The following is a 25,809-nucleotide window of genomic DNA, read 5'->3' as shown; positions in this document are numbered from 1 at the left end:
CCACTCACAGGGTCGGCCTGCATGGGGTCTCCTGCAGTGGGCTCCAGGCACCCCTGGGGAGGCCCCTCGGCCTGCCCGTGGCTCCGCTGTTTAGTCAAGAATCTAGGTAAGTGCAGTTTGCACCTCCAGGCGCCCATTTTTATTTTAAATTTAAACTTTTACTACCCTAGGTAGAAAGGTCTCTTCAATGCAGCATGTGTTTCCTTCCCCAACGGAGAGGGGAGCATCTCAGGACATCCTTGGGCTGCACAGAAAGAACCAGATCGGGGCGGAGGGCTAAAAGGCCCTGATGACTTGCTTTTTTTTTTTTTTTTAATTTTATTTATTTATTTGGGAGAGAGAGCGTGCACGAGCAGGGGGAGGGGCAGAGGGAGAGGAAGTAGGCTTCCTGCTGAGCAGGGAGCCTGACGCGGGGCTTGATCCCAGGACCCTGGGATCATGACCTGAGCCGAAGGCAGACACATGTGCGTGTGGGTGTATGTGTGTGTTCCAGCCCCTTGCCCTCTAAGATCTCATGGTCTTAAAATGCTTTACAGACAGACAGATGGACACTCTCCAGTGAATTCCTTCATGGCGGGTAAAGGTCAGTCTATCTGTGCATGGGTAAACCAAGTCACGCAGGCTCCCAGAGGTGGTGCAAAACCCGGTGAGCTGTAACAGAACCCAAATGTTCAGATGGTGAGCTCTTCGGCGGGCTCCTTGTTCATTCCCAGGACAGAAGGACAGTGCTCTTGTGTCTCTGGGCAGGGAATAGTGGGGACCACAGGATGACCCTGGACACTGACGAGAGGTTGAGCAGCCCAGGCAGACCCCGGAACCCATCTACTCACCCAAGGGGCACAAGCCGGGACAACCAAGGCCCACTGGCAGGAATTGGTAACTATAACTTGCTGACAAGATTTCTGTGCACTGGCTTAGCTGGTGTGGGGTGCGCGGGGCACTGTGAACTATCAGCAATATTAGACAGATGAGGAGCCCGGGGTCTGGGGGAGGTCACGTGGCGGGGGGGCGTCACCAGATCTTTCAAGGTGAGGGAGGAACATACTGCACTGATTCAGAGTGCAGATGGCAGTGGCCGCGGCCAGCACTGACCTCCATGGGACACCTTCTGTGTGCCAGGCTTCGAGCTAAACCCTTCATAGGGTGTCATCTCATTAGCCCTCACCCTGGCCCTGCATTTACAGAGGAGAAAACTGAGGTTCAGGGAGAAGTGGCTTGCCCAGGGTCATCGGTTTGTGGGGGCAGAGCCAGGATTTGAACGCCTCCCCATCTCTCAAGCTCATTCTGTTTGTCACATACAAGTCCCCATCTCAGGAAGACAGGCCCTCGCACCCTGGTCTCAAACACATTTGGAAAATGTTTGCTCTGCCTGGGTGGTAATGGGGAGGCCAGTCCCCACCTCCCCAGCCCAGAGCAGGATGGAAAAATACACAGGGGGCCAATTTCCACTCAAGATAATCAGACCCCAAATCACCTTCTAATCTATCACTCCCATCACAGCAGGGAGCTGACAGCTCTGCCCAAGGAGGCAGGGAGGAGGGAGGAGGAAGCCAGGGAGGCAGCCTCCAGAGCCACAACGTGAGACATGGGACATGAGGGCACGGGGTGAAGGCACAGCACATGCCCTGCTCAGCCTTAGATGAGCCTCAGGGTGGTCCTCCAGGCCCCAGCATTAGATGGGCCAGGGGAGCTGAGCCCCAGCAGCTCCTCCTGCCCCTGGCCATGGCTCTAACCACTGTCCCCCAGCCCAGACACCCTCAGTAGCATCTCCAAGGTCCAAATATCTCTCAGCGTGTCCTGGGTGAGAACCCAGCTTGCTTCTGACCCCTGATCACTGATTCCTGCCCCATGGCTTCTGCCCTGGGAGCATGCAGCTCACTAGGGATTTGTGTTCAGTCCCTCACCTTGGCTCACATAGTTACCCCTTCCTGAGCGCCCTTCTCCCTCCTCTGGCCCCAAACCTCCTCCTCTAGGCTCAGGATGAAGGCCCCTCTTAGGTGGCCTTCCCTGACCTCCACTTCATCTCTCTCCTCTGAACTGCCCTCCTACCTACAGTTTCCCCTGGGGGTGCTTCCAGGCCTGCTCCCCAACTAGACTGCGAGCTCCTTGAGGGTAGGTTCTGAGTGCAAGTCTCCCCTTAGCAGAGCCCAGCTTGTAGCTGGAACTCCAGCACATTTTTTTTTTTTTTTTTTTACTGCTGCCTCCTTTTTTTATACTTTCCCTGGTAGGTATGTGTTACATTTAGGATGGAGACTCTCTACACCCCTCAGAAGCCATCTTTATGGTTGGCAAAGGGTCAGATTCATCCTAGCCTCACACTCTTCCCCACCCCTCACTGGGCCATCCCTTCCCCTACCAGGACCTCAGAGCCTGCTGCCCCTCCTAGCAGAGGAAGAATTGAAGGGACCAGGTCACCCCCTGCAGCAATCATACCCCAGCTCCAGAATACCCCTCAAAGGGCGATGTTTGACCCCACAGGCTACAGCTCTAATGGTAGAACCAAGTCAAGGTTGATTGACTAAATCTCCCAAAGGAACACGGCAGGGTCTCTGGGTAGCTGCAGAGCTGAGAACCCTTTGGCTGGGTGGGGGGCCCTGGCAGGGCCTTGCACCAGGACCTCAATGTCCATGGTCCGTTGCCACCATCCTGTAGCCCCCACCTCCTCTAGTCTCACGGAACCCCTCAGAATACGTGAGCACAGGGGGCGGGTAGATAGTGCTCTGGGCCGAGGGGTGGGTGGGACCTGGGAACCGTCTGCTGTCTGCTTCTGATTTGCTGTGTGACCTGAGGCCAGCCCTCTCCTCTCTGGACCTCAGTCTGTCCTCTGGAGAATGGGAGGGTCTAACTTACGTCATCACCTCTCAGCAATGAAGTCTGGGCACCAAGGGTCCCAGAGAGACAGGGCCACTCCTGGGTGGGGTAGGGCAGTCTCCATGAAAACGCTGCATCTCGGGAGTTGGGATCTCGGTTTGGATGGGATCTTGGTTTGGATGGGATCCTGTGCGGACAGACTGACCGTGTGTGGCGTTTCCTGCCTGGGGCCACACTCCTTCACTTGATGGACACATGTGGCGGATTGCCAACACTGTGTCAGGCTCTGGGGCCCAAAGGGAGGTCTCTGCCCTCCCAGAAGGAGCTCATGGTGTAGCTGAGGTTGAGGGGAGCAGACAGGAACACAGATCAACCACAACACAAGACGACAGAGACCCTGGGCCTGCTGGACTGGTGGGGCACAGCCCAGGCAAAGGCAGAGAGGTAGAAGAGCGGGATGGCAGCAGAGACACTGGACTGAAGCTCAGGGCCATGAGGGGAAGAGCAGGAGAGAAGCTGGATTATGGCATGATCGGAGTGGAGGGCTGCAGAGTTGGGTCTCCTTGGTGTTCAATGGGGAGCGACTGGGAGTATTTCTGGGGCAGGGAGGGAAAGCATTAATATTTAAGAGTGAGCGGTCCCTTTGTGCCAAGTACTATCTGAGCTACTTTCTCCACGTGGCTGTCATAATCACCCTGTGAGTGACCATCCTCACTCCCATTTCACAGACGGGGAGCAGCCCGGAGGGGCCATCCCTGCATCCAGCCTGGGAGGGCGGAGCCGGCGTGGACCGGGGGTGTGGCGCCAGTTCTTTCCACCTTGCTGGGAAGGCTCGTGGAGAAGTTGGAGGCAGAGCTGTTTGGGACCACTCTGCGGTGTGAGATGGAGGCAGGAGAACGGAGGGGGAGCTGTGTCAGCCACCCAGCAGCCATCCATCCATGACAGAGAAAGGGCCCAGGGAATGCTGTGGCTCCCACCGATGGGATGGCCTGTCCTGTCCCACCTGAGCCTTCATCTCCTCCCCCCAACAGGGGAGTCCTGTGGCCTTTGATCTGGCAAGCAGAGGTTGGGCCAGAACCTTCTCAACGGCTGGCTCAAAGGCCATCTCTGCCTTAGACCGGCTCGGAGCAACAGGAGATGGTCCCCACCTGGTCCAGATGTTGGCTGTCTCGGGCCCAGAGCCCCATGCAATGGCAAGTGGGGCAGTCTGAGCCGCCGGTGGCAGAGCTGGAGGGGCCTCGTTTTACAGAAGGAAGCTTCTGAGCCCAGAGAGGGCAAATGGCTGACTGAGGTTGCACAGTCCTGAGGCACAGGTTGGGGCTTGAACCTAGGGCTCCTCACTCTCCTGATTTTGACTTCCCAGGCCTCTTTCTGGACAGGAGAGGGGAGGGGTCTCTCTCTGGTGGTAGAGATGTGAAGAAGGGATAAAGGCCATTTGTGGGAATTCTTATCTGCCTCCGGGCACAAGCACCAAGCAAAGCCAATGCAGTTCCCAGCCCAGGAGTGGTTCCTTCATCATTATTGTTATCAACACAGTTAATAACAGTAATAACACATGCTTGCAGAGCACTAGAGAGCTGGCCAAGCATTTCAGCGCCCACAAGCCTGTCCTCCTCACAACAGCCCTGTGAGGTAGGTTTGGTGCAAGTACAACCCCAAGCCCCTCCCCTCCCCGTGGCCTCTCTAGCTCAGAGAGGTCGAGTGATGGCCTTTGGGTCACACAGCTGTGAGTGGTGGAGCCGGGACTTGAACCCGTGCTCTATCCACTACACCCCGCTGCCTCTCATGGAGAAGAGGCAGGGTAGTGTAATGGAGAGAGCGCGGGCCGAGCGGCAGACCGGGCCTTCCTGCAGTCACGGTGTCGTCCTAGGTTCCCTGGAGACGGCGGCAGTGATGGCAGGTCCGGCTCTCCGTGCCTGGCCTTCCGCTTGGCGGGCAGGGTGGGCAGCAGGCCTGAGAGGGTCTGCCGATGTCCCGTGCAACTTCGTGCTGTTAACGCTCTGGCTCCAGGGGTGGTGGAGGTGGCTGGGGGTCCTGCTGGGGGCTGAGCCAATGGGCCTGCAGGAGCTAGGCCCTGCTGCTTTTGGGGACACCCCCCAACCCCGGACCCTGGCCCCTGGCCCTTCCCTGGCCACATAGATGGCGCCTAGTCGCTGGTTTCCCAGTGGAATTTAGTATAAACGCTCCAAATAGGCCTTGCTGCCGCGTCATAAAGCCCCAGGGTCCTCAGAGGCGAGCTTGCATATGGAGGCTCAGGGAGAGCTTGGGGCTGGGAGGCTGGAGGGCTGGGGTCTCGCTCTGGCCCTGCCTTCTGGGGCGATTTACACTCCTGCTCTGGGCCTCAGTTTCCTCAGCTGCAAATCGAGACCAGCCCAGGGTTCTCTAGGGATCTGCAAATCTCCTGGAAGGCTGCAAAGTCACAAGTCAGGGCATTTCTTTCTCACAAGAGGGATCACTGCTTCCATGGGACTGTCAAGGGGATTCAGGACCCCAGGGCGTTAGAAACCACTGGCCTTCCACGAAAAGAGGCTGAAGGGGCAGGACACATAGATGCCACACAGGTCCTGCACCGGGTCCTGGCCTGGAGGACGCTGTGGGGACAGTTGAGGGACGTGAATACGTATGGAACCTTCTGGTAATGGTATAGCATCAATGCTGAGTTTCCTGAATGGCTAGCTGTGCTATGGTCACACGTGAGCAAACCCTTTTCTTAGGAGATACGCCTGAGGTGTCAGGGGGCAAAGGGCCATCACGACCGCATGACACAGTGAGCTCCCGATTGGAGCAAAATGGTTAACAACAGCTGAATCAGAAGGAAGGGCAGTCAGGTGTTCTTTGCACTCATCTTGCAACTTTTCTGAAAGTTTGAAATGATCTTAAAGTAGAAAACTCAAAAAAAATAAAGGCCCAGGTCGGAGTTTGTACTCTAGGGCTCACCCACATGCTCCTTGCTCCACACGGGCTTTTAAAGAATGGGAATTTCTCGCTAACAGTGAAACACTGGGAGATTGTACATGAAATGTGGGTTCTGGCCCCCTCCACACTGTGAACGTCGCAGCCACACCAGGGCCGGGGGGCTTCTGCGGGCAGCAGTGAGAAACAGTCAGGCTCTTGCTTTGGTGTCTGTGCTCTCCCTGCTGACCCCATGCAGGGGTACCTTGTGACTCTGAACATTCTACTCTGCCTGGTCTGTGTCCGCCTGCCTGTCCATCCTGGGAGATGAGCTCTGGGCCTTTGGGATTTTCTTTGTGCTCTGAGGCCTGGCACATCCGAGTCTTTCCAAAGGCTGGTCTGTCCCCATTTGTCAGATGGGGAGACTGAGGACCTGACAGGCAGAGGTCACGGCTGGAGCCAACAGAGGTCTGGGACCTAGGTGTTCTGCCTCCAAATGTTATGCTTGTTCCACACCACACAGCCCCTCGCAGCAGTACCGTTTACAAAGGACAGTGACATCCATCCATGCATGGGGTCCCCACAACAGCCCTGTGGGGTAGGCAGGGGGGAAGGGCACCCCCCCCAGCAACTCCTCCACTGCACAGACACCAACATGGGAGCTCAGGGAGGTGAATGGACATGTTCGGTCACAGGCTGGGCATGGTTGGGCCAACTGCTCCCAGCGCCAGGGTGTTCTTTGCCTTCCTGTAGGCTGCACCAGTGTGCCGACACCCCGAGGGGGTTTCTGCACTACCATGAGGACCCTGCAGGGGCCCCTAGCCAGGTCCCTCTGTCTTCCCCGGGGGGCCATTCAACTGGAAGGCCCAGCAAGGCCTCCCAGCACAGGGAAAGGGTCCGAGGTCTCTGTCATGCACAAAAATGAGCATCCAGATGGCAGTTATCCAGAGTTCAGAGCACTAGGGAAGAGAACGATCAAGGAAACCCCCCCGGAGGAGGCAGGCTCATGCAGGCTGAAGGTGGGGAGGAGCTGGATGGGGGAAGCTCAGAGAGGGGGAAGGGGAGATATTCAAGATGAGAAAAGAGAGGGGGGAAACGGACACTGCACAACCTCATCAGCTGGGGTCACCCCATTTTACAAGCGAGGAAGTAGAGGCTCAGATAGGGTAAAAAGCTTGTCCAGGGTCTCCCAGCAAATGAGGGCAGTAGGGATTTGAACCCAGACCTGTTTCACCCCCCCAAATCCAGGCTCCATCTGAGGAATGGGGAGGGAGCCAGTCTGTTGTGGGCATCCATCTGCTAGCACTGGGCTAGGGAGGGGCTCCCCCTACATCATACCCCAGGGCATCCCTACTGTCCTCACGGGTCAAGAGAAGGGGTGTGACATGCCCAAGACCACACAGTGAGTTCACTCCCAAGCCCAGATCTGCCTCAGTCTAGCCCAACCCAGCCTTTTCTATAATAGCCTTAGCCTCCCTCTCTCTAGAAGATAGTGCTGGAGCCCCTACAGTGTGCAGGGCCCAGAGATGGAGCTCCTGGTGCTTTACGCTCAGGGCTCCCAGCTGCTGGACGGGTCTGGGTGAGAGGACCCATGGACAAGTGCATCGCAATGATGATGGTGTCTGTCCATCTGCATATGGCCAAGGCTGGACGGGGCCCATACAAGTGAGACCAGTAGATCTCTTTGGGAGGCAAGACTGGATGCATTTAACTCTTTACTTTATCTGAGATGGTTTGCACTCAGCCAAACTCAGTCTACATTAGGGGGCTGTGCTCGAATGGGCCAAGCGCAGTGTGGGGGTCATGGGGTGAAATGTGTGTCCCAAGCCGTCTGGGGGTGACTGCCCAAGGGCAGTGGTGGGCAGAGAAGGCTTCTTGGAGGAGGTGGGGCCTGAGCAGATGGACAGGAGTTAAATGTGTAACAAGGAAGGGAGAGGGCCATCTAGGAGGAGGGAGCAGCCTCAGCAGGGGCAGGGTGGAGGGAACAAAGATGCATCTGCAGCAGAGGTACAGGGTGAGGGTGGGTATGATGAATCTGTGACTTGCGTGCCTAGGAGGGCATTGAGTGCACTGGCCATCCAGGGCTTGGGTCTACCTTACAACACCCCCAGCACCCCACAGCCTGTCGAGGCTCTGCTCTCACACCATCAGTGACCGGGAACTCATTACCTTTTGGCAGCCTTTTTGTCCTAGAATGGTTCTATTATAGAATTCTTCTCTTTCCAATTAGACTGCCTTCTGTTGGGCTGACTCTACCCCCTTCTCCCCGCCCCCCACCCTTCTCCAGGAGCTGGGGCTAAGCCACCTGCCCCTCCCAGCCCCATGCAATTGTGCTTTTGAATGCCAGTGCTGCAGTTCACAGCCAAGGATCACTTTAAGTCTAGCTCACACTGCACTCTGGCGATCTTGGTGGGTCCTGCCTCTTGCTTTCTTTTTGCCATCCTCCCTGCACTCATGGTCTCTGCAAAGTTGGTGGGCACACTTTCCATACTGAAACAGGACAAAGCTCCAGGGAAGGCCACTGGATTACCAGCAATCCAAGAATCAGCACAAACCCACCAGAGTCTCCTAGCTTCTAGCACATCCTGTTCTCTTTTGCCCACCCGGACATCTCAGGAGACCCTGGCTGTTGTCTCCTGACATCCAGAGGCCCGGGGTCCATACTATTTACCTGGGCTTCCAGCTAGAAGTGTAGGTAAAGACCAAAAAAGTTGGTTTGACTTGGGCTGGCTAGCTGACTTCCCATCCATCTCTGCCCCGTCTGAGTCTTTTCCAGAGTCTCCTTGCCCCTGTGCCCATCTCCTTGGCTGGTCTGGGATACACCGAATCAGTGATTCTGAACATTTTCTTTCCTCAGCCTCCTGCAAGGAACCTACCCCTCCTCTCCCTTCTCCAAACTGTCTGGAACCTTTGTCACCCATCCATTTAGGCTCAGTGCCTCCACCTGACTTCCACCGATCCAGATGACCCACCAGACCACTTCTCCCAGGGACAATTGCCTCTCTGCCAAGTCCTTCAGCTCAGAGGTCAGAACCAGGGCCACGGAGCCATGACCATTTACAGAACCCTCATGAGGCCCAATGTTCCAAGAAGGCATTCAAATCTTTCTATGATCTCTTAGACCCCAGAGCCTCCATTATATTTCATTATAATGGTTTAATGTCTTCATCTGAATATTTGAAATTTACATATCTGCGTTCTTGTTCCTTTATTGTCTGTTTCTTTTTACAAGGTTCTAAGCTCTAGGATGGCAGGAACCTTATTTGTCCCACCAATCACTGGCACACAGTAGCTACTTAATAAATGTTGGTCAAATAAGTTCTGGATAAATAAATGCCCCAGTGCTGATTCTCATTTCTTTCTACCATCCTACCCTGCAGACCTGTTGATCTTTTTCTTTGTATTGCAAGGACATCCCATATTCCTTCAGGCCTCTGTGTCTTTGCACACTTTTGCCTCTGCTAAGAGGCCCTTTCTCCACACCTCTGGTGAGCTCCTACTCACCCTTTAAAACCCCGCTCAATTCCACTTTGGGGAGTTCTGTTCCTTTCTTGGCTTTCTCACCTCTTCCTCACTCCTCTACTGTGGAATTAGCTGTTTGCAGGTCTGCTCCCCTCAGCCTCTGTGGGCTGGGGGCTCTCAAGGTCAGGGGGAGGCTCTGAGTCATCATGGGTCCAGTGCTCAGCACAGGGCCTGTCCCAGAACAGCTGCTCAGGGGATGTCTGCTGAGCAGTGCTGGACAAGGAGGCCCTTTGTGTGTCTCTGTTAGGGGGGTGTCTCATCCAGCTGGGGCCTCACATCTCCAAGGCCTTTCTGCCTCCTCTCTTTCCCCTGCAACAGCCAGAGGGAGATTTAAAAAATGTAAATGTGACCAGTTCACTGCTGAAAACTATTTCAGACGATCCTCATCACGCTTAGAAAATTTCCAAACTCCTGACCATGGCCCACGAGACCTGACATCTGGGCCCTCCACCCTCTCCATTTTGCTCACAATCTTCCTGCTTCAGGGCCTTTGTACTTGTTGTTCCCTCTGCCTGGTACATGTTTCCCCCCAAAAGCCACAAAGCCAGCTCTCTCTCCTCATTCACCACGCAACTCAAACATGGCCTCCTCTGACCTCCCCAGCCACCTGCCTTCCGTTGTTTTGCTTTATTTCCGTCATATACCTACCATCCTCTGGGGTCTTTGCAATGTCCGTCTCTTCTCACTACACCGCAAGCTTCTCTGGGCAGTGATCTCATCAACCTCCCTCCCTGCTGTATCCCCAGCACCCAGCCCAGTGCCTGGCACATGGCAAGTATCTAAAGTAATCATCACCTGATGGATTCTTTCCTATTCCTGATAAGAACAGGCTTACTAGAAAGTAAGTTCCGTGAGGGCAGGGATTCTTTGTCAATTTTATTTACTGTACTGTCCTCAGGGCCTGGCGCGATGCTGAGTGCACAGTAGGCTCAAAGTACATTTGTTGGGGGAAAGGGTCTGGAGCCAAGGAACAAAGTCTCTGAGAACTTCCAGCCTCATGATGGGGACACAGGTGCCCCTCCACCCCAGAAGCATAGAGGCAGGAACCGGCAATGGGAGTGAGCTCACCGTTGGGCCACATCTCACCTGATAGCAACATGGGATCCTTGTCCACGGACTTGCGCACCTGGTCAGACTCCCCCGTCAGGGAGCTTTCATCAATCTTGAGGTCGTTGCCCTGGATGAAGAGGCCATCAGCAGGGAGGAGGTCACCTGGTGGGAGGAAGGGCAACAGAGTCAGCAGGGTGTCAGGTGGCTGGAGGGTCTTGGAACATTCCCTTAAAGGTGATTGCAAGGTCAAGCTCACCATTGGGCACCTGCTGCCTCGAGCTCCCAGGGTGTGGGAACTAAGATGGTGCCCATCACAGGCAATAGGCAGCTGAAGCCTGGAGCCAAGAGGAATGGCACAAGGCCTGGAGGACTGAGGCTGGGCCCAAGAACAATCCTAGCTTGAGTGGGCATGTACTTCTGTTTATAAAGTGCTTCTCTTGGCCTGGTGTGGATTTGGGGTCCAGTTTTCTCAATGATTCATGCTTCTCTGGTCTCACCTATGGTTAGGGAAATCATTTTGGAAGGGACGAGTCTGTCCTGACTATGCTGAGGGGACCTGAAGACAGGCACATTATCAGAGGAAACCAAGCTCCCTAAGGTGGAATGAAGAGGGCACCGCAATCTCTCCCCCATCTTCCGCCTCTGCTTACCCAGGACATATCTTGCCTACACCCCGTTTGGCACCAGCCAGCCTGACCACTTCTTCCATGGCAGCATCACAGGCCTAGAATGTTTGTTCACCCACATCCACTCTCTATGACACCTTCTCTAGCCCAACAACCATCCATCAATAGCCCAATCAGATGTAGGAAATGGATTTCACCTCATAAACGCATTCTGAGTGTTAGTGGTCCTTGCAGTATTGTGTTGAGAAGACTTCTGTATCTAGGCTCTGAGCTGTGATTGATTAGTAATGTCTGTTACAGGTGCAGGTTGTGAGAATGGTAGCACATGTGCTCTGTATTTGCCATTTCTGACTTTAAATGGATTCTGGAATCCTACCTCCTCTAGGAAGTAGCCTTTTACTTCCCAAAGGATCTCAGAAGACATCCTGGCTCAGGATTAGCCTTCAGGGACCGGACCCCTTCCCTGGGCCAGCCTCTCTGGGTCTGCCTGTCCTGTCCCACCTCTGCCCAGACTCTAGCTCTAGCACCTGGCCCTGTGGCTGGGACACTCACCATATTTGACCTGGGCAATGTCCCCAACAACAATCTCGGCCACAGGGATCTGGACCACCTGGCCAGCCCGAACCACGGTGAACTTTTGCTCCTGCTCGATGCGGCTCTGCAGGCCCCGGAACTGTTTCTCTTTGCTCCAGTCATTGAAGGCCGTGACCAGGACCACACAGATGACCGAGAGGAGGATGGCCGCCCCCTCGATCCAGCCGGCCTCTGCCTCCCCTTCATCCTCTGCCCCACCCTGGGCCGTCGCACATCCTGCAGAGAGCAGAAGGAAGCAGGCAGAGTGGGGTCAGCCAGGCAGGAGGAGCATACAGGTCTGGATTTAAATCCCTGCTCTGCTGAGTAAAAAAATGTCAATAATTAGATGAGCATGATCCAATTTATTCAATGCATCTGGGTGGTAAGCTCTTTGGTTTCCTGCCTTTGTTCTAGGTGTGAGATCTTGGGCAAATGACTTCACCTTTTGAGCCTCAGTTTTCACCTCTGTAAAAAGGGACGAATATTCTTTGTCTGGGGGATCTATTGTGAGGGTTGAACTTCAATGAGGTGAGGTCCATGGCAGCTCCCAACATGGGGGAGAGGCCTGATTCATGAGAAAAGAGAAGTGAGGATGTAACAGAATGAAGGCGATCGGTACTGCAAGTGCTTTAGGGTCTAGAGGGCAGTTTTGCTGATGTGCTTTCCTTTCATGCTTCCAGCAACTGTGAGGCAGGTCTCCAGACAGAAGGCCCAGGGGGAAAGGGGGTGGGGGCAGGAACCACAGTGCCAGGCCTGATGTCCCACAGGCTGGTTCTAATCCTGCCACTGCCCCTGTACGATCCTGGGTAACTCACTGTCCTCCCTGAGCTGCAGTGTCCACCTTTGCAAAATGGGAGTCACTGAGACCTCCTTCCTGGTTCCGGGAGAAGACTGTGAATGCCCCAGCCAGAGCTCAGGGCATGGCAAGTATGAAGCACTCCCCCCTCCGCCAACACACACAGCGAGGACACCCACACTCCAGGCTGTGGGCTGCTTATCTGTCCTACAGTGACCCTGCCTCCCACACCCTTGCACTGTTGAGCCTCCCGGTCTGGTTCCCCAGGCTGCTTGAGGCCTGCCAGGCCCACCTTGTGAACAGAAAAAGAAAAGAGCAGACACATCTGGTACAAAAGCCTCAGGTCCTGTCCATGGGGTGCTGAGTCCTAGGGTCTCTCCAAACTCCTCCATGCACCCTGTCTCCTGCATCCCCACAAGGATCCGGGGGGGGGGGGAGATTTATTACCTCCACTTACAGATGAGAAAACTGAGGCTCAGAAAAGGGAGGGGACAGCCAAGGTGGGTGCTGCAGCCAGGACTAGCCCAGGCCCTTTTTCCCACCAGAAGGTGGTGAACAGCCTTCTCCATGGAAAGTGACCCTGAGCAGCATCCAACTATCCATCCCTGGAAAACTCAGAGAGGTTCCCTTTCAAGGCGGCTGGGCAGGGGACGGGACCATTCACAAATCACTTACACCAAGTATTCATTTTAATTCTCAAGCTGGCCAAGAGAAGTGATTCAGAGAGGGGTGGCTACTCACCTGGGGTCACACAGCAGATCTGGAGTTTGAATCCACACCTGGAATCTGACACTGGACATGGCCTGCCCACTGTCCCTGAGCCCAGTGGCCTCCTCTGCCATGTGCTGGCCTCACATTGCCAAAGGCCCATGGCTGACTGTCTGGAAGTCCAATTCAGTCCCAAGGAAGAGAGAACAGTTTTGGGAGACCCCAGCAAGAGCTTCTGGGAAGCCGGGGGTCAAAAGCAACATGACAAAAAGGCCAAGTGGTATCAGGGAATGTTTTCCAGCTCTCGGAGGAGTGGAGGTCAAGGCTAGCTGGTGGGCCTAAGCTTGGGATGGTCCAGAATGATGTGGCCCAGAAGTATGTGTCCCTGGAAAATTCCACGGCTTTCACTGAACCAGTCACTCCTTGCAGGCTAGTAAACAACCACTTCATTGCACAAGGTCCTCGATGCCACTCTGTCATTCTTTTGGAATTCCAGACTTTTCCAATAATTTTAAGTTGTTTAGCTGGACCAGCCTTTAGTGCTAATGATCATCATAGTTGTGCTAATGCTAACTGACATCAGACCAGCCTTGGGTTTGAATCCCAGCTGTGCTACTTCACTGCTGCACGCCTACGACCTAGCTACTTACCCATTGTGCCTCAGTTTTCTCATCTGCAAAATGGGGGTGAGGACAGGCACTCCCTCGTTGGTGGCTGAGAGGACAGAGGGAGCGCGTTTACATAAGGCACTCACCTCACTGAGCACACAGAGTGAAAGCTGCTGTTTTTTGTTGCCTGGTGTATGGGCTGCATAAATGCATTCAAGCTCCACAGCAAGCCTGGAAGGGAGCCTTGGGCATCCAGCTGGAGGTCAGCACCATGTGATGACCGGGGGAGGGGAACCAGGGTGCTCCTCCTTCATCACAAATGACACCAGTGGAAGCTCCAGAGACCGGGAAACTCAGGTGAACCTTGCTAAACAGACACCCAGTCCATGGAAATGTGCTCTTTTGGGCTTCAGGGGAGTGACTTGAGATGCAGAGCCCCAGCACTTTGCTTTATGGGACTTTTGTTACTCTCTGCCTCTGCTACATGCTTTGTAAATGGGAAGACTGTTGCGTGCTTCATTGATGCCCCCTCCCTCCCCCCCCCCATTATAGATTACAGCAGTTACTGGAACATTTAGGACACTTAGAGATAGCCCAGGACCATGGAAAGCGTTTGGGGTCTGGAATTGTAAAGACCTGACTTCAAATCCAGGCTCTGCTGTGTGACCTTGGGTAAGTGACTTGGCTTCTCTGAGTCTCAGTTTGGACAGCTGTAACATGGGATGACTTTGTGAGCCCAGAGCCCAGTAAGGGCCTGGCATATATTGGATACACAATAAATATGAGTCTTCTCTCCATTTTCATGAGCTACTCTCCTTGGACTGGCTTCTAGAAACCAAGGGTATGGTGGTTGAGCAGGATTCACTCTGTTCCTCTGATCCCCAACCCTGCCTGTTGCTTTTGCCTATTCAATACCAAGGAGCCCTTTGGGTCCTTGAGGGCACCCTGCCAGCAAAAGCCCATTAGTTTTTACTTCCTTTTGAGGACTGTCTCATGGTCACACAGCACCTTGGGATGGCCAGAAAGTGGGGCTGTGGATTGCTGGCTTAGGCCTTCAGCTGCCAGGACCTGCTGGACCCTGGTAACAGCTCCTCTGCCCCTGGTGCAGTTGGGGAGAAGAGATAAGGAAGGGGAAGGAAGGGGACTCTGAGCAGGCCCCGTTGAGGTCTCCTCTGGGGGGCCCTTCAGACCGGGGCAGGGACAGGTTTTGAAGATTGTGGCTACAGGGTCTGGGGAGCCTGCAGCTGCTCTCTCTGGACCCGGGGATTTGTAGGGTTTGGCTTTTGTCTGTCTGACCTCAGGGAACCTGCTGGGCCTCTCTGGGCCTATCTCTACTTGTCCATCAGTAAAATGGGGAATCTGCTTTCTAGATGGTGACTGGGGCCTGGCATCAAAGAAGGGTCCTCGAAAGACACAAAGAAATGGAAAAAACATTCCATGCTCATGGATTGGAAGAACAAATATTGTGATGATGTCAATGCTACCTAGAGCAATCTACACATTCAATGCAATCCCCATCAAAATACCATCCACTTTTTTCAAAGAAATGGAACAAATCATCCTAAAATTTGTATGGAACCAGAAAAGACCCCAAATAGCCAGAGGAATGTTGAAAAAGAAAAGCAAAGCTGGCGGCATCACAATTCTGGACTTCCAGCTTTATTACAAAGCTGTCATCATCAAGACAGTATGGTACTGGCACAAAAACAGACACATAGATCAATGGAACAGAATAGAGAGCCCAGAAATGGACCCTCAACTCTATGGTCAACTAATCTTTGACAAAGCAGGAAAGAACGTCCAATGGAAAAAAGACAGTCTCTTCAACAAATGGTGTTGGGAAAATTGGACAGCCACATGAAGAAGAATGAAACTGGACCATTTCCTTATACCACACACAAAAATAGACTCCAAATGGTTGAAAGACCTAAATGTGAGACAGGAGTCCAACAAAATCCTAAAGGAGAACATAGGCAGCAACCTCTTCGACCTCAGCCGCAGCAACTTCTTCCTAGAAACATCGCCAAAGGCAAGGGAAGCAAGGGCAAAAATGAACTATTGGGACTTCATCAAGATAAAAGCTTTTGCACAGCAAAAGAAACAGTCAACAAAACCAAAAGACAACCGACAGAATGGGAGAAGATATTTGCAAATGACATATCAGATAAAGGGCTAGTATCCAAAATCTATAAAGAACTTATCAAACTCAACACTGAAAGAACAAATGATCCAATCAAGAAATGGGCAGAAGACATGAACAGACATTTTTCCAAAGAAGACATCCAAATGGCCAACAGACACATGAAAAAGTGCTCAACATCGCTCGGCATCAGGGAAATCCAAATCAAATCCTCAATGAGATACCACCTCACACCAGTCAGAATGGCTAAAATCAACAAGTCAGGAAACGACAGATGTTGGCGGGGATGCAGAGAAAGGGGAACCCTCCTACACTGTTGGTGGGAATGCAAGCTGGTGCAACCACTCTGGAAAACAGTATGGAGGTTTCTCAAAAAGTTGAAAATAGAGCTACCATACGATCCAGCAATTGCACTACTGGGTATTTACCCCAACGATACAAATGTAGGGACCCGAAGGGGTACATGCACCCCAATATTTATAGCAGCAATGTCCACAATAGCCAAACTGTGGAAAGAACCAAGATGTCCATCAACAGATGAATGGATAAAGAAGATGTGGTATATATATATACACACACACACACACACACACAATGGAATATTATGCAGCCATCAAAAGGAATGAAATCTTGCCATTTGCAATGACGTGGATGGAACTGGAGGGTGTTATGCTGAGCGAAATAAGTCAATCAGAGAAAGACATGTATCATATGACCTCACTGATATGAGGAATTCTTAATCTCAGAAATAAACTGAGGGTTGCTGGAGTGGGTGGTGGTGTGGGAGCGATGGGGTGGCTGGGTGATAGACATTGGGGAGGGTATGTGCTATGGTGAGCGCTGTGAATTGTGCAAGACTGTTCAATCACAGATCTGTACCTCTGAAACAAATAATGCATTATATGTTAAGAGAAAAAAAAAGAAGAAGATAGCAGGAGGGGAAGAATGAAGGGAGGAAATCGGAGGGGGACACGAACCATGAGATATGATGGACTCTGAAAAACAAACTGAGGGTTCTAGAGGGGAGGGGGGTGGGAGGATGGCTTAGCCTGGTGATGGGTATTAAAGAGGGCACGTTCTGCATGGAGCACAGGCTGTTGTGCACAAACAATGAATCATGGAACACTACATCAAAAACTAATGATGTAATGTATGGTGATTAACATAACAATAAAAAATTAAAAAAAAAAGTGCTGTAACTGGAAGAGACACAAACATCTTCCAAGCCCCTACTATGTGCCCGTCACTTGGCTGGCACTCTGACACTAGGGGACCTGTTAACGGGCAGGGAGTTGGGAGTATTGAGTGTGCTAATCCCAGCCGTGCCACGAACATGCTGTGTGATCTCTGAGAAGTATCTGGAGGTCTCTGAGCCAAGAAAGCAAACAGGAAAGGGCTGTGGGTGCGGCAAGGTTCTACAGCCTGTTAAGTCCATCACTAGCGTCATTCTGGATATGACTGATGAAGCTTGAGTCTGACTTGGCAGGGTGGTGGTCCTGGCAACATGGAAGGTCCAGAACTCAGAGCTCAGGCCGGGTCCTGGGCACTGGGGGGTATATATAGCCACAGAGAGCAGGAACTTCACTCCATGGGGCTGGAATATGTGCAGCTGCCCTCATCCACCCAGATCCTGGCCTGAGCTAGCGTCTCAGCTAGAGGCAGGGAGGGGCAGTGGAAAGCACCAGAAGACTTGGGTTTAAAATCCAGCCCTACTGCCTAACAAGCTGTGTGACCTTGGGCAAGTCCTTCCCCGTTCCGGGCCTTGGTTTCCACCTCTCTAGGATGGAAGAGGTTGCAGCCATCTGTTTGGAGGCCTGTCTGTGGGGAGGCTCCTCCTGGCATACACTAGGAGCTCGGTCCGTGCTCCCAATGCACCCCCTCCACCATCTGCCCTCTGACTTCTAATCTTGCACTAAACTGGGTCACAGGAAGCCACTTACCCGGTGGCACTGACTCAGTCCCATCCCTTCTGGAGAAAACGTAGCCGAAGGATGGGAGCGTGGGCTCAGAAGCCAGAATGTCTGGATCTGAGTCATGGTTCTGCTGCTTCCTAGAGTGTGACCTAGCAAGTCATTTACTGTCTCAGGGCCTTGGCTCCTGGATGATAACAGCACCTACCCATGGGTTGTTGGGAAGATGAAATGAATTTCTACTGTAAATGCTCCCAACTAGCGGTGGCTATAAAAATTGTAAGAAGAATTATCGTTATTATTATGCTTGTGTGTTGCACCCTTAGCTTAGTTCAAGGTTTTTTCAAATAGCCATGTATAATCTTCTTCTACATTTTCTATGAAATTCCTGCAAAGACTGCTTCCCAGTGTGCAGCTCTTATAATGTCCTAAGTGAAAGTTCATCCCAGAATTCACTGTCAGGGGGCATGTTATCTTCCTAAGAACAATTTTCCCTCCTTGTGGATAGCTTGAGCTATGCAAGTCATCCAATTCCCTTTCTGCCTTGGCTGCCAGTAAGCTCACAGTCAAATTTACATCTCAGTCATAGTAGCAAGTATAGTTGGTTCATTTGCTTCCATTCTTTTCCTGTCTGACTTCCTATTTGACTTCATCTTGTGAGATGTGTCCTTCTTGTGTCTTTAAAGCCTCTCTGGAAAGAGGTTATGCAGGATAAAAAGCAACTTAGTAATATTACTTATAAAATTGAGGTAGTTGGCCTAATAGACTTATCTCATTTCTTGGGCAGCTCAGGCTTAAGAGAGGGTGAGGGGCCAATGTTCAAGGAATTTCAGAGACCACCTCCTCGTCTGGGGAAATGAGGCCCATGATGGTTATTTCTTCTAAGCTATTCACTTTTTATTTGCTTGCTTGAAGTAATGAACATAGTAGGATTATCTCTTTACACAGTGCATTCATTAGGAAAATGCTGAATCATAATTAATAACAAGTGTTTATAATATCCTACTAATGAAAAATCACATTATAAAAACCTAACAAAACAATATATCTTGTATGATCCCATTTATTCCATAGTATGTCTCTCTGTCTCTCTCGTGTGACATAGGTTTGAAAGACTTTGCCATCGTAAAAGAAAGAGTCAATGAGCTGATAAAGTCCTAGCCCTTAGCAGGTGCTCGGTTTCTGGAATAAAAGGATGAGGGAAAGTTGAGGTTTTCCATTAGGAGTCCTAAGTTCTGACTTTGAGAAGTGTGGGTCTGCTCCAGAGCCCTCTCTGGATGAATGGGACACTGCTTCCTCGCTCCACAGAGCAGTGTCTCCATTCAGAACGCAGGGACACATTTTGGGAGGCCCTCCCAAGACCGGGACTCCTCACATGGGAAAACATACTCAGCATCAGCCCCACGAGTGTGTGCATGATACTGAACCAACCCTGGGATGGGACTGTGAAAGAGGAGGGGCAGCACGGATACTGAGTCCTCATGCAACCTGCAAAGGATGCAATCGAAGAAGGACCCTGGGAGGAGGAAGGCTGGGGCAGCCACACCCATGGCGGGAGCAGATCCAGCACCCACTCAGTGACCTTGAGCGAGTAACGCGCTTCTCTGACCTTGTTTTTCTCATCTTTAAAATGGGCATAATCATGGCCCTTACCTCATGGGGTTTTAGGAGGATGGTATCTCAGCCCAGAGCTCGACACACTGTAAGTGCTCAATAAATGCTCACTGTAGTTATTCCCACTGTTGGTGCAATCCTTGCGTCTCACACATGGGAAAACTGGGGGCCGGGGGCTGTGGCTGAGGCCCTGCCCCCTGGGCCTCGGTTCCTTCACCCGGGTGCCCTGAGGTGTGGCCGCGCTGCTTGTTGCAGCATGGGGAGCGGGGGTCTTACCTTCATTGCTCTCGCCAGGTGGGTGGTAAAAGGACAGCCCCAGGGAGATGATGGCCGCGATTTCCAGAATGATCAGTGTCACGTCTTGCAGTGCCTCCCACACCAGCTGCAGGAAGGTTTTTGGCTTCTTTGGAGGTATAAAGTTTTGCCCGAAAATCTGCTTTCTCTTTTCCAGATCTGGAGCGGTGCCCGGCAAACCTGTGGACAGAGTGCAGAAAGGTTGGCCTGGGAGGCCTGGAGGAGATGCTCGGGTTCCCGGGTATTGTCCTGAAGGGGGCCAGCCCCATGGTGAAGCACAGAGAGGGGGGAACACAAAGCAGGAAACTTGCAGGCACCAGCCAGGAGCCCGGCGCCCAACACTCGCTTCCAGCCCACAGTGGGCTCCTGTGAAATGCCAGAGACACCATGTGGTGGGGTGAATAGTGACCCCCCCAAATGATATGCCCACATCCTAATCCCTGGAAAGTGTGAATATGACCTTCATTAGGAAAACGGTCTTTGCTGACATCATTAAGTTAAGGATCTTGGGATGAGATCACCCTGGATTATGCAGGGGGGCCCTAGAACTAATGACAAGTGTCCTTTTAAGAGACAGAGGGAGAAGACCCAGACCCAGAGGGCACAGGCCATGTGAAGACGGAGGTAGAGATGGTAGGAGGCAGCCACGAGCCAAGCAATGCCAGACGACGAAGAAGCCCAAAGAAGCAAGGACGGGAATGTCCTCTAGAGCCTTTGAAGGCAGCACAGCCCTGCTGACACCGGATTTCCAGACTTCTGGTCTCCGGAACCGTGAGAGAATAAAGTGCTCTTGCTCAAAGCCACCCAGTTTGTGGTCACTTGTTATGGCGGCCACAGGAAGCAAATACACACCACCAGGCCCACCTTGCACCGCATCCTTTCTCCTCCTGCCCTGCCCGTTGAGCACAGACTCGGAAACCTCTGCCTGGTTTGAACCCCAGCCTGTGCCTCCAGCTCTCTGAGCCTCAGTGGCCTCCTCTGCGATGGGGATGGTGAATGCAGCTAGCCCACGAGGGGTCGTGAGCATCTCATGAGAAAATCCACGAGGTTGGTGTTTGTTGAGCACCTACTATGTGCCCAGCACTGTTCAGACACTGGGATAGAGCAGTGAGAGAGACAGGCAGAGCGCCCTCCTGGGGGACATGGCCTCCCAGTGGACACATGTGACATGCTCAAGTGGTGCCTGGGGGTGGCAGACGCTCGATCGCTGCTTCCAACCCCCCGTTTCTTCACTTCCAGATAATTCTCCCTGCCTCACCAATCTGATCCTCACTCCCTGCTCAGCAACTTTTGGAGGCTCCTCACTGCCTCCAGAATAAAGTCCACGTTCCCCAGCCTGGTGCTCCGGCCTCTTGATCTGACCCCCAAGCCATGTGTGTAGCCGCATTTCCACTATGTGGCCCACCCCTGGCCAAACCAGGCCAGTCCTCTGCTGGCCTGGCTTGTGCGTGCCTCCTGCCACACATTTGGTCAGGTGCGGCCTTCCCTTGCCCTCCGCCCAGCTCCGTTTGCCTGTCTGTAAGTACTCTCCCACACTCATTGGCGCCAAGGTGTGAATAACCAAAACCCTGGCCAATCACCCTGGGTGCCTTTGTGCCTTAGAACAGGAGCCTGCAAGATCAACCCGTCATGGTGGGATTCGGGTGTGTGACAGAGAGGGGCCAGCCTCACTGTCTACTGGGCCCCTCCGGAGGCCAGCACTTCTCCTTGCTTCTCTCCCTCCTATGATGCTACCCTGTATCACCCCAAGTCACTGGTGTCACCCTTACTCTTTCCACAAGTGCCCTGGCACCTTCCTGCCTTGCTTATGCTGTTCAGAGAGCCACGAAGAGGCATGCCTTCCATCTTCTAGGGTGCCTCTGCGGACAAGCACTCTCCTCCACCGCAAGCAGACATCAGCTCCCTGCCCTCGCCCCTAGGTGGCCTTCAGCAGCAGGGCTGACCTGGTCACTGGATCTGTGTCCCTCCTGGGCCATGGTGCCTTGGGGGCAAAGACTGGTCTGCTTCCTGTCCCTCGGGTCCTGGTGCTAAAGCCACCAACTACCTTAGAATTCTCTTACCCACTGAATGCAGGTGACATGCCCAAGTGTTCTGAGCCTGACATGGGGTGTCATCACAAGGAACGCAGCACAAATGGGCCCCCACAGGTGGGCAGTGTCAGTCCTGTCCCTGAGGCCAGCCTAATCCCAGCTCACCTGTGGCTTAATGAGGATAGCTGGAGGGTGGGCATGGAGGGGTGGGGGGGGGAGGCACACCCCCATCAGACTTCTAGCCTCAGTCTATGCCAGAGAAGGGCGAATCCGGAGGGATCCCCAGAACAACAACAACAAAAAAACCATTTCATTTTTATTTATTTATTAGAGAGAGAGAGAGAGAGAGAACATGAGCAGGGGGAGGGGCAGAGGGAGAAGTAGACCCCCCGCTGAGCAGGGAGCCCGATGCTGGGGCTCAATCCCAGGACCCTGGGATCATGACCCAAGCCGAAGGCAGATGCTTAACGACTGAGCCACCTGGGTGCCCCGAGGGTCTGGTGGTTTAATATCATATAGTCCTAGAGTTCTAACAGTCATTCGTTAGCTCATCCATCCATCCATTCATTCAAACTGTGTTTCTCAGGCCTCCACGGTGGGCCCAGCCTGGTGCTGGGTGCTGCGTGATGGGGAGAGTGATGTGAAGGGAATAGCCCAGAAGCTCATGGACATAAGATTTCAGTGGTCCTGGGAGTCCAATAGCCTATGGTCAGGGGTCCAGCGAGGCAGGCATGTCCCCTGTCTGGGCTCTAGGCACTGAACCTCCTCAGATGCTAATAGTAAGACCTCCGTTGGGAGCCTCCAAGAGCCAGCCTGGCTGAGACCCTGTGGGAAAGCCTGGGGGGGCGTGGCGTGTTCCAGGGGAGACCTCACACCAGCCTAGCAGTACAGATAAACTCTGGAGATCCAATGTCCTGCCTGTGCAGTAAGGATGAGGGATCCTAGAGCTAGGTTATGCCCATTTTATAGATGGGAAAACTGAGGCTGTCATGAGACCAGTCTGCTGTGTTGGAGCAGCTTCTGGGCCCTGAGAACTCAAGTCAGCCCTGTCCTAAGCACATGGCAGTGTCGCCTCTATGCTGGTGGCCTTCCGGGCTATCCACATAGAAAGCAAGCAGGCATGATGTAGTGTGACTCTAGGAACTCTGGGAAGGTTCCTTGTCTTCCTGCCTTGTTCAGTTCTACCCAGAGTCAACATTTGAAATTATTCCACTTGGGCCTCATTCCTTTAAATAAAAGCTCCAATTCCTTTAGATTCCCTGGAAGAGGGGAGCCATCATCAGTTCTGGTCACCATAGTGTGAATGAGTTTTAGGCTTTTTCCTGGGAGTGGGTTTTGATAAACGGAAGAAGGGAGAACTGGGGAGAATGGTGGGCCTCTGAAGAAAGGGGCAATGACTAGTCACCTCTGGCCTGTTATGGCAGTTTGCTGGGCTTTGACTAGTCAGTTCCTTTCTCTGAGCCTCAGTTTCCCCATCTTGATAATAGGGGAGTTCAATAGGATCGGTGGGCCCTGAGGATCCCAGGGGTTCTAAGGTTTACAGGTCCTGAAGTGGTCCTGCTGTGGTCTGTTCACATCTGGGGGCTCTTTATAAGTTTGGTAAACAAGGGCTTCACTTAGAAGAAGCTCAGCAAGGCTGGGGCCAGCCTATCTCCTGGGCCCATCCTGCTTGATTCAGAGAGAGGTGAGTCTTCTGAAGGTCTGTGATTCAAATGTTCTGGAGTCTACAGGGTGACCAGTTGAAAATGTGGGTGTTCTTCAGTTCTGGGAGTTGGTCATGGTTCAGGGGTTCTGTCATCTGGGGATTGAGATCCTGGGTCCTGGGACAGAGCATAGGGCAGGGGTTGCAAATCTGCATAGCTGGGGGATCGAGCAGCTTTTGTGAATGCGTGAAGTAGGTGGGTGGGAGGCAACAGGGTGTAGTGGTGACTGGGGCAAAGTGAAGAATCTCAGCCCCTCTAAAGGGGGCAGTTAGTTCTTAGCTCCTGTGGGAGAATGTGGACCCAGTGTGGCAGATCTTCCAGTCTTCCAAGAGAAGCTGGACACCTGGAATTTGATGTAAAATCTCCCCATTAGAAATAGTCCAGGGCCAGATAAAACAGAGCTCTGAGCTAGATTCAGCCCTGGGTTGCTGGTGTAAGACCCTCAAAGCTATGGGCTGGAGAACAGGGAGGAGTGGGGAGGGGTCAGAGTAGAACAGCCTCCCTGTCTCTTCCTCCTCTTTTCTGGGGTTCCCCCTCCCCAGCACCATGCTTTGCCCTGCTCCCCACAGGTTCTGAGATCCCCTCTGTTTTTCAAAATAACAGCTCACAGAATGAAAATATTTGTGTGTTCTGTAGGGCCAGTCTCACTTAGAAACTTCTAGGCAGTTTCCCCACAACTAACACCCCAGTGTATAAACCCAAGATGGGAACCTCAGATGTTGAGGTTCACATGGGGTGATTGAGGTGACAGATGGTGGCCGTGACATCTTGTTCACCCTCTTCCTCTCAGGGGAAGGTGGGCCGAGCTGGAGCTGGGGATACTGAGCCCCAAGAACTCCGGTGGGGTTTGAATGCAGATGTCATGGGTCCAAATCCTGGCTCTGAGTGACTTTGGGCAAGAGACTTCGCCTCTCAGCGCCTCAGTTTTCCCATCTGTAAATTGCAAGGAACAGCAGGGCCTACTTCATGGGGTTGGGTGAGGCTTTGGCAGCATGGCTCGTGTATAGGTGCCCAGGCTGTGTCTGGCACTGGGTGAGGATATTGCATTATTATCACCAGTTTTGGATGGTGTGGGTGATAGTCATGAGCTCCCAGAGGAGGAAGACTTTGGACAGGTGGGATTTCAGTAAGATGGGGAGGAGATGGTCAAGGTGAGGGCAGGAACAGCGGAAGGGCCATATGAGTGCAGATGAACCACTTATCCTCTCTAGGCCTCAGTTTCCCCACATGTGACATGAAGGATTGGCCTGAAGGCTGGTGGCTCTGATACCTTGTATCCAAAGATACTGGTTTTGGAGACCTACAGGTAGGGTATCCCACTGTCCAATCCACCTATCACACCCCTCCCAGGAGTGGAATCGTGTAGTCTCCCTATCTTCTGGCTGAAAATTAACATGCCTATTTTGGGAAGCAGAAACAACAGAAGGTGATGTGAGAGATGAATGGTGTTGGAGATTCAATTTAGATTAAAGAGCATCTCGCCATTTAGCATATTAAAAATTAACATTCTGTGTCAAATATCGCCGGACAAAGCCCCCAAGCCCTTGAAAATTCAGAAACACAGTGCTGGGGAATTGATATCAGAAGCTGTGTGGGGTTGTGGGTTTCCAATGTGAATCTCTTTTTGCACAAGAGGCAGAGGACAGAGCACTGAGTGAGGAGTCAGGTTTGTGGATGAACCGGGCCAGTTATTTCATCCCTAGGAGACTCTGTTTCCTCATCAATAAAATGGGAGCAAAATAACCCCTAGACAGTGGTGAGCCACACAGAGGAATGTGTGCAAAAGTTCTCTGTAAATCGTACAGGCACAGTAGTTGTGCCTTCATGTTAAAAAACCTCCAGCACTTGTGAAAATTCTTCTACCAGAATTGGCATTTGTGTGTTCTATTAGTCACGTAAGAGGACAAAGCCAAGTGCAGAGCATGGGAAACTTTGGTTGTACAGGAATTATTTGTTTTAACAGCTACTTGCTATCATTGTCTATTGGAAGAATCTTCGCCCCAAACTTCCTCTGTATCCAACCATCTTGGACACAGCTGGATTTTTTCCCCCCAGCGTCTGAGCCCTTGTCTCTGCCAGTCCTCATTCCTCTGCTTGGAATACCTTTCTCTTATTAGCTCTTTTGGATCCAGCCCTGAGTGTCACAAATGGCAGCCTCAGGCCATCAGAGAGGCCTTGTTTGGTTGGTACACACCTGCATGGTGTTAACAGAATGATAATTTGTTGCAAACATTAAAAACTCAGGTGATTCCACATAAAAATCCCAATGTCTGGCCCAGCAAGAATCTGTGCATAGACCTCAGGGAGCTGAAAGTTGTGACCGAGAGTTCTCGGACCCAAGCACTGGCCTCATGGTGGCTCTGGGGACATGTTTCCTGTTAAGGAATGCTCAGGGGGACAGTGAGCATCAGCTGAAGTTCTTTCAGGAGTAGAGGGAGCCTTGGTATTGTCGAGACCCGGAGTGCAGCACTGGAGGCCAGGAAGAGAAAGTGCAGGGAGGGGTCCTGGCTTCCTTGGAGGGCAGGTGGGCTG

At 52.5% G+C, this 25,809-nt stretch overlaps 1 protein-coding gene across 1 annotated transcript in view; it reads right to left on the bottom strand.

Moving 5' to 3' along the window:
* Positions 1–25,809, bottom strand: part of ATP2B2 (ATPase plasma membrane Ca2+ transporting 2) — a 375,124-nt gene that overhangs the window by 57,769 nt on the left and 291,546 nt on the right. The window contains exons 5-7 of the mRNA XM_034996819.1: positions 19,527–19,724; positions 11,454–11,711; positions 10,312–10,437 (exon numbers count right to left, since the gene is read on the bottom strand). Coding sequence (XP_034852710.1) covers positions 10,312–10,437; positions 11,454–11,711; positions 19,527–19,724 — 582 coding nt within the window. The remainder of the gene's footprint in view (positions 1–10,311; positions 10,438–11,453; positions 11,712–19,526; positions 19,725–25,809) is intronic.

The sequence above is a fragment of the Mirounga leonina genome, unplaced genomic scaffold, assembly GCF_011800145.1.
Source record: "Mirounga leonina isolate KUSES-001 unplaced genomic scaffold, KU_Mleo_1.0 Mir_94, whole genome shotgun sequence".
NCBI classification, from domain to species: Eukaryota; Metazoa; Chordata; class Mammalia; order Carnivora; family Phocidae; genus Mirounga; species Mirounga leonina.
This window is presented reverse-complemented; position numbering and strand designations above follow the sequence as displayed.